Source organism: Xenopus tropicalis, chromosome 8 (genome assembly GCF_000004195.4).
Source record: "Xenopus tropicalis strain Nigerian chromosome 8, UCB_Xtro_10.0, whole genome shotgun sequence".
Taxonomy (NCBI): Eukaryota; Metazoa; Chordata; class Amphibia; order Anura; family Pipidae; genus Xenopus; species Xenopus tropicalis.
In genome coordinates, this window is record NC_030684.2 from 107,692,429 (window position 1) to 107,700,743 (window position 8,315).

The following is an 8,315-nucleotide window of genomic DNA, read 5'->3' on the forward strand; positions in this document are numbered from 1 at the left end:
AATAAGTATGCTGCAAGAAATTTTCACTATGCCAATTAAGGGCAGGATTCCATAACAAGTGTATTTATGTAGTGACCTGCACTCCCTTTATGCTAGATATTTTGAACAGAACCCAAGATTAATAACTTTCCCAAGTATAAAGCTATAAGTTCTGTCAACTCACATTCCATTTTTAAAAGCATTTTACATTTAATCCTAAAGAGCAGTTACACACAAGGTTCAGTTTAAATTTGTTTTATTGGTAACATTTTCACAGCTCAGAACATTAAGGAATGGGGAGTAAAGTGAGGGGGGGAGGGGAAGAGTTACACAAAAACAATGCCTATATACAGCCAACAATTTACACACCCGATCTTGAATTGCTCTTACAAATAGGATCCTAAGCACAAATTAGCTTTTATTACACAAACTATACAATTTGGACTAAAGCAGGAAGTGTATCAAAACTGTCCCAGCAGCTTCAGTTTGTTGGTGGTCCACAACAGGATTGGTGAGAACGCTTAATTAAAAAAAAAATTTAAGATACCATCCTGCATATTAATCCATGACAAATACTTACACAGGAGTGAGCAAGTATGTCTTTTGAAAAGGGAAAGCAGGGTCTGGGATTTAAGTTCAGTTTCGGCTATCAGCAGACCGAGATCTGGATCGAGATTTCTGTCTATCGACTGATGCAGGTGATTTTGATGGGCTTCTTGATTTCTGGCTTTTCTCTGGAACAGGTGACCTACTCACAGACCTGGATTTGCTACGGTTGCTGCGGGGAGTGCGGCTGCGGCTACGAGACCGGCTGTAAGACTTTCGGCTTCTGGAGCGGGAGCGGCTTCGGGACCTGGATGAACTTCTGCTGCGGGAGCGTGATCTGCTCCTTGATCGGCTAGAAAAAAAAAGTTTAAGAAAAAATAAGCTCAGTGTTCTGTGCATTACAGTGCAATATACATACCTAATTTGTGTGCATTACATAGCAGCACAGCCTAGCACTTATTCCATCTCATGCATACTGCCCATATATATTCTATTGGAAGAGGATAGTCTACGGCAGACCATGTTCTGTTTAACAGACCTAGAACAAGGCATTCCCTTACAACTCCAAGCCAAGAATTAGATGAAGAACTCTAGTTCTTAAGTAAGAATCTGTCTGATGTAAAAGAGTACTGTCACAAGTTAAAAAAAAAAAAAAAAAACCACCATTTAACATACCTGTGTCTTTTATTCCCTTCAATCAGTTTTATTTTTCTGCCATTTATCTCCTTCCCAGAAAGCTTCTCAATGGCATTTTTTAAATCACTGTAAGATGCAAATTCAACAACCCTAAAATAAAAAAAAAAAAAAAAAAAGTAGAATAGTAGAATTAGCAAACAGTTACAAAAATTTAAGAATATAAAGCTTTTGTACAACATTACCAACCCACACAATAACCAGTCCTCTACTAAAGCTGGGTCACACGAACAGATTTAGGCTGTTCATCTTAAGAGCTGAACAGCAGTTCTAAAAAGTTAACATGACACACTAGTTAAGTGTCATGTAACTATAACATTCTTTTTGAAAAGAAAAAAGCAATAAGATTACCCTTCATTAAGCTTTGGTCTGTGCGCATCTGCAAATGTAACTTCTCCGGCTTGTCTCATGAAATCTTTCAAATCCTGTTATGAGAAAATACTGCTAAATATAACATAAACGCAGACATAAAGAGAACACTGAAAAGAATGCAATGTGTTAGGCAGGAGGGCCGACAGTAATTTCACCATTCTTCAAGCTTCAGTAAAGCAAGTCTAGAATTGGGCACAAAGTGGGCATGCCATCTGCCAAAAAAAAGCAGAATGCTGTGTTTAACTTAATAGGAATATAGGCTTTACATAAAACCATGAATTAGATACGCTTTACACAGGTTATTTGGTGCCCATACATCATTAAAAATGATAGATTACATTACCTTCAATTACAACTCCCTAGGCTAGCCAATCAAATTGCATTAAGCGATCGGAGATACCGTCACGACACAAGCCCGATTGGCTCTTCACCACCCACTTGTGGGCTACCCAAGTGATGGAAGCCTTTAAATCGAACGACCCTCCCTATAAGGACTATGGACGATGGCCATCATTTTCTATTGTTGTGGAGTTAGCAAGACTTTATTGCGACCAGGATTCCAACGACCACCTAATGTGCGTATCTTTCAACTCTGCCATCACGACCTCTTATTCGGAATCTTTACAGGAGGAAGAGCTCCCAACTTAAGCATCAGATCTTGTTAACTCTCAGGGGGTCACTGCAACCTGGCACTTTAAGGAAGCGCTGCGGTAATGTCTAGACCAGCAACGGATCTAGATGGCAAACTCAATGTAGGAGCTGACTGGCAAATTCAACCCGGCCCAACCAAAAGTGACCAAGACAGAGCGATAACCAACAGGCGCTCCTCGTTACAAGGCCAACGACACACAGATAGGCTGGCAAATAAAGGTTTTAATATTTGGTTAAAATTAAGATAAACAAAAAGAGCCCCCATCACCCACAGTGCTACAACCCATTTAGACATTAACAAATTTCATTCTGTGCACCTGAAAACAAGACACCCCATGTAAAGTTATTGATTGACAAACCTGCCAGCTGACTCTTGACGACAGATTTTCTACTATAAGCCGGTTCTCAGTCCTTATGGGTGGAGCACTGAAAAAATAAGTTTGAAAATTAGTTGTCAAATTTCTTGTTCACATGTGCAGTCACTAAGCAATTACTATTCCACAAGTGCTTATATAATTCTCAAACTCCTCAGTTTTAAAAATTAGAACTCCACTGCCAAACACCAAAATGGTCATTACAGTAACAATTGTTGCTTGGGTGCATTTAAGAGGCAAATAGGACCGCACATGAGGTCTTGATTTATCAATTAACCACTGCATTGTTTAAAAATGTACATGGGCAAACTCTCAAGATACAAGCAACTTTGCCCTAGTGCACGTGTCCCCAACCTGTTTTACCTATGAGCCACATTCAAATGTTGAGTAGCAACACAAGCATAAAACACATTCCCAGGGGTGCCAAATAAGGACCGTTATTGGCTATTTGGTAGCCCCTATATAGACTGGCAGCCTACAGGAGGCAGTACACCTGGTTTTTATACCACTAAACATTGCCTCCAAGCCAATAATTAAAATATAAGCAACTGCTTTGAGGCAACCAAGAGCAACATATTGCTCACGAGCCACTAGTTGGGGGATTACCGCCCTTGTGCATTACACATGACAAGGAAACTGTAGTTTCAGTAATTAACCTGCATTGACCAAAGCTACTTAGTGCAGAGTAAGAACTGTACAGCTACACCCGTATTGAAAACATTTAACAAAGTATACCAAACTTTCATTTCCGGGTCCTGTAATAACTACAAACATTTACCTTCTATCGCCTCGTGGTCGACGACTACTGAAACGGTCGTTGTATCTTCCCCTGCCAAGACCCCTTGGACCACCTCGAGAACGAAGACGAGCGTGTTCAATTGTAACTCTGGATTTAATATAAAAGTTCTTTTACTGACCATTCTTAAAGAGGGGTTAAAAAAAAAAAAGTCATGCTTAGGTCCTCAAAATAAAAACTCACCTCTCATTACACAGCTCTTTGCCATCAAGCTCATAAACTGCATCATCTGCATCTCTGGGATCATCAAACTCCTGCAGATAAAAACACATGTATCCAAATGTTATAATTTCTTTCACAAGTTATAGAAGCCTTAGTATAATTCTTTTACAAAAAAAAAAGAAAACTGTAATTAAGCACTATCCCAACACAGTCTATAGGGTAAATAGGATACCAGTGATTGAACCTTAATACTTTCAGAGCACAAGCCCATGTGCAGTGGGAAGCCAGCTTACTCATGTTATAACCCAACTACACAGGAATGAGCTCATGTAAAATAAGCCTGCATTGCAGTAAAAAGCCATGCTTACAGAGAACCACTTACCACAAATCCAAAACCTCTTTTCAAGTCAATATCTCGTATACGTCCATAGCCCTTGAAGAATCGCTCTACGTCTTTCTCCCTGGCAGCTGGGTTAAGCCTGCCAATAAATACTCTGCAGCCACTCATCGTTCCAGGGATTTAAAATAACCTAAAACAGAAAAAAAGTACATCAGATCGTGTACAGGTCAGAAAGGAGTAATAGGTGTATATGGCTAGTTAAGATTTTTTTGGGGGGGCGGGGGGAAATAAGTAACGCTTTGAGTTTTAAGCTGGGATACCACAGATAAAGGGCCACTCAAACTGTACCTTCCACGGTGCCATTACAAATAAGTACAGTTAAGCGGCCCTTTAACTACAAGCAAACCTTATTTTCATTGGGATTAAGGATTTACTCAACGTTAGACCTATTCTTATAGCTAAATAGGGAAGCACACGATGGCGACCCACTAAGATGGCGCCGGCAAACAAGCCTGTGGGCGGGGCCCAGCGTGTTGCAGGCCGATACCGGGACTGGAAATACAGGGGAATCTAAGGCCTAACATTAATAAGGACGACTAGTACCCCAATAACGACTTAATAGTCACTTCTTCAACATATAAGGCAATATAGCATTTCCCATAAGTTACTTCGTAAAACAGGCAACACGGATAAAAAAAATAAAAAAGTATTACGTTTCGCGGACCCTTCCTTAATATTTATATCGACTTTCGTAACCAGATAACGATGTAACACACATTCAACAAAAGAATCCCGGACAAAATGCAACCAGGCAACTCACCTCTTACTCCTCTGCAAACCTCTCGCCGAATGACGCAGCTGCAACGGGACTGCAGTACAAAATGGAGAACTAGTAGGAGGAGCTTGGGAAGAGGCGTGTGTTACAGGGACGCGCCCAATAATGACAAGAACACTATTGGTCCGCTCTTGATACTTTGCACTTAAAATGGCGGATAAGCCGAAGGCCGGGCTTATGATTCGCCCAGGGGGGTGGGGCGTTTACAGACACAGTATGGGGGGTTGGGAGAAGGGATCGCACGTGACGCAGCGAAAATTCCAAAACGTGGACATGAAATGGCGGAATTCTTGGGTGTGCTGGGTTAATAGTGGAAACCGAGTTTCTTTAAAAACATGTTTACACGCGGGATTATACATACAGTTTAAATAAATGACCGCCGCGTACTGTGTATTAAAAATGAGCGGCAATGCTCTTATTTGTTTCCGTGTTTGCATGAACAAAGGCAACAAATTGGCGCTTTCTAAAATGTGGCTTTTGGATTTACACGGAAGGTGGTTTCTGCAAGCATACAAGCCTGGCACCCTGTTAGTTGTATGCGTTATAACTAGAACTCCGAATACGTTTCTATTGAAGCCAGACGGCGTTTATATTGTTTGTGGTCGCATGTTTAAAATGGCGCAGGGCTTATAAATTGGAAGTTGTTGGGTGGAACTCATAGGGCATTTGCAGCGCTGTGGTTTGATAATGGATTCAGCACGTTTACCCTAAGTCGCCAGGCAGTATCTCTTGCCCCCTGTGATAAAATGTGGAATTATGTAACGGGTGTTAATATGTACAATACACATCAGGGGTGCCAAGTCTGGTTCCTTCCAGCTGTTATTTGACTACAACCCTTTCCATCCCACACAGACAACTGCCAAGTCATAAGCTGTGCATCCTTTAATTTTCTCTTCAAACAAGCACCATTTGTTTTTTAACATCTCCAGCTCTACACATTTGCTTCATGTAGCATGGATGATACAGATGTACTAAAGCACCTACACCCCAAACTCTTTCAAGTGAAGACATACATAGGGGCCCATTTACTTACTCACGAACGGGCCGAATGCGTCCGATTGCGTTTTTTTCGTAATGATCGGTATTTGGCGATTTTTTCGGAAAATTGTCACGACTTTTTCGTTACCAATACGTTTTGCGCGAAAAAACGCGAGTTTTTCGTAGCCATTACGATGCGCTCGTATTTTGTCGCGACTTTTTCGTAGCCTTTGTGCCGAGTACGAAAGATTTGGATTCATTCAAGCTTCAGTATGGTGACTTTCCTTGGGCCAGGTTGGAGCTGCAGAGTGCCATTGAGCCCTATGGGAGGCTTTCCTTGGGCCAGGTTGGAGCTGCAGAGTGCCATTGAGCCCTATGGGAGACTTTCCTTGGGCCGGGTTGGAGCTGCAGAGTGCCATTGAGCCCTATGGGAGACTTTCCTTGGGCCGGGTTGGAGCTGCAGAGTGCCATTGAGCCCTATGGGAGACTTTCCTTGGGCCGGGTTGGAGCTGCAGAGTGCCATTGAGCCCTATGGGAGACTTTCCTTGGGCCGGGTTGGAGCTGCAGAGTGCCATTGAGCCCTATGGGAGACTTTCCTTGGGCCAGGTTGGAGCTGCAGAGTGCCATTGAGTCCTATGGGAGGCTTCCAAAATCATGCTAAGTCTGAAAGTTTCGCCCGCCGCTTACGAGCGCTCAATACGAAAAAGTCGCGACAAGATACGAGCGCATCGTAATGGCTACGAAAAACTCGCGTTTTTTCGCGCAAATCGTATTGGTAACGAAAAAGTTGCGACAATTTCTGAAAAGTCGTAAAGGCGCCGAAAAAATCGCAAAAAATACGAAAAAGTCGCAAAATGTTCGTTTTCCAATCGGAATTTTTCCAATTCGGATTCGGATTCGTGGGTTAGTAAATGTGCCCCATAGTCTATTTCTGTACTGAATTGATTGATAATGTTGCATTCTGGGTAAAAACAAAAAAAACATGGTGAAGTGTGTTTGTTTTTGGACTTGTATTCATAATTGTGCTATGTGGTGTGTATTCAAACCTTTTTGAATGTATCTTTCGTGACTAGTTAAATATGTTGCACATGCTTAATGCCAACTTGTACAAGAACACAAACTAAAAATATTTGGAATTCTGCTTTCAGTAGCCAGAGCAAGCTTTTGTGACCTCCTACTTCAGAATCCTTTGGGCCCAATACAGGTTTAATATTTGAGGCACTCTCTGATATACTACACTATACAGAAAATATACAGACTATAAAATTTCTGCTCCTCTTCAATTCTGTGATCCCAGATCGGTGTATCCCCCCTTCCTTGGTAATAGATATGTATGCATGCATATATTCATATAGTGCTACTGGAATACACAGCGCTGTATAATTTTACAGTGTAGGAAAGTACATGCAGGGATGACAAGCATTACAATTAATACTTAAAGGAGAAGGAAAGGCTAAATCACTAAGGGTTGCCAAAATGTTAGGCACCGCCAAGTGACTTTAATCGCTCACCTTGTACCCTGGGCTGGTGCCCCTGTTTGGAGAAAACTGCACCAGCCTGGGGTAGCTGCTTCGCCCATGTGCAGTGGAGTGAAAAGCTGAACTTTAACAAAGAAATCAGCTTTTCACTCTACTGCGCAGGCCCAGGGATTTTGCCGGCAGAAGGAAGCTCTCGCTACTGCTTCCCCGGTCTGGTGCGTTTTTTGCCGAACAAATCTCCCTTGTCGCGGGCGACTAATCTCCCTGAAATGCCATCCCACCGGCTAGAATGTAAATTGCAGTTGGGATGGCATACGCATCTCTGCGATTTGCCGAAATCGCGAAGTTACCTTGAGAGGAAACTTCGTCCATATCGGCGCAGTGTATGCCATCCCACCGGCGATTTACATTCTAGCTGGTGGGATGACATATCGGGGAGATTAGTCGCCCGCGACAAGGGAGATTTGTCGCACGGCGACCAATCTCCCCGTCTGCCACGGCCCTAGCCCACACTGGGATTACTGACCTTAAAAACAGAATGACTGTGACTTCAGTTCTATTGTTATTCTTAGTTTTTATTGCTTATATTGTTATTCGGGCCATCTGCTATTTGTTCCCAGTTCTGACTCCAAACTGCTTCCTGCTTGGTATGGTAATTAAGCCCTTGCAGCCAGAGAGCACTTAAAATTCCTAACCTGACAGCTGCACAACAGAAAATCTAAGTAGTTTAAAAACCACAATATAAATATAAAATGAACATCAACTGAAAATTGTCTTAGATGACCACTGTCTACATCATACTAAAAGTTAATTTAAAGGTGAGCCATCACTTTAAACTGACATGGTTTAACTAATCATATGCATGGCACAGCTGGAATCAAGGAACCAAGAATCACCACAAGGAAATTAGGTCCTTGAGAACTACATAACAGAAACACCCTTTTATTTTTTTTAAAAAGATGTGAGCAGCACCACTTTTACTGATCGGGTGGCAGGAGTTAATATACATAATATGTAAATAGAATTCTTATTCTTTTTATCATAGTTTCTCTTTTATATCATGAGATGAACTAGTCAGAGGTAAATTATGCAAGAATCAAATTTAAAGTAA

General features: G+C 41.8%; 1 protein-coding gene across 2 annotated transcripts; it reads right to left on the reverse strand.

Moving 5' to 3' along the window:
- Positions 1-218: 218 nt before the first annotated feature.
- srsf5 (serine/arginine-rich splicing factor 5) lies at positions 219-4,838 on the reverse strand. 2 transcript variants are annotated; one of them, XM_012968191.3, is made up of 8 exons: positions 4,734-4,838; positions 3,956-4,103; positions 3,595-3,665; positions 3,394-3,501; positions 2,601-2,667; positions 1,570-1,643; positions 1,201-1,311; positions 219-877 (listed from the first exon to the last, which is right to left on the reverse strand). In XM_012968191.3, the coding sequence occupies exons 2-8, from the start codon at positions 4,079-4,081 to the stop codon at positions 616-618; spliced, it is 819 nt and encodes a 272-aa protein (XP_012823645.1). In that variant the 5' UTR covers positions 4,082-4,103; positions 4,734-4,838; the 3' UTR covers positions 219-615.
- Between the last annotated feature and the right edge of the window lie 3,477 nt (positions 4,839-8,315).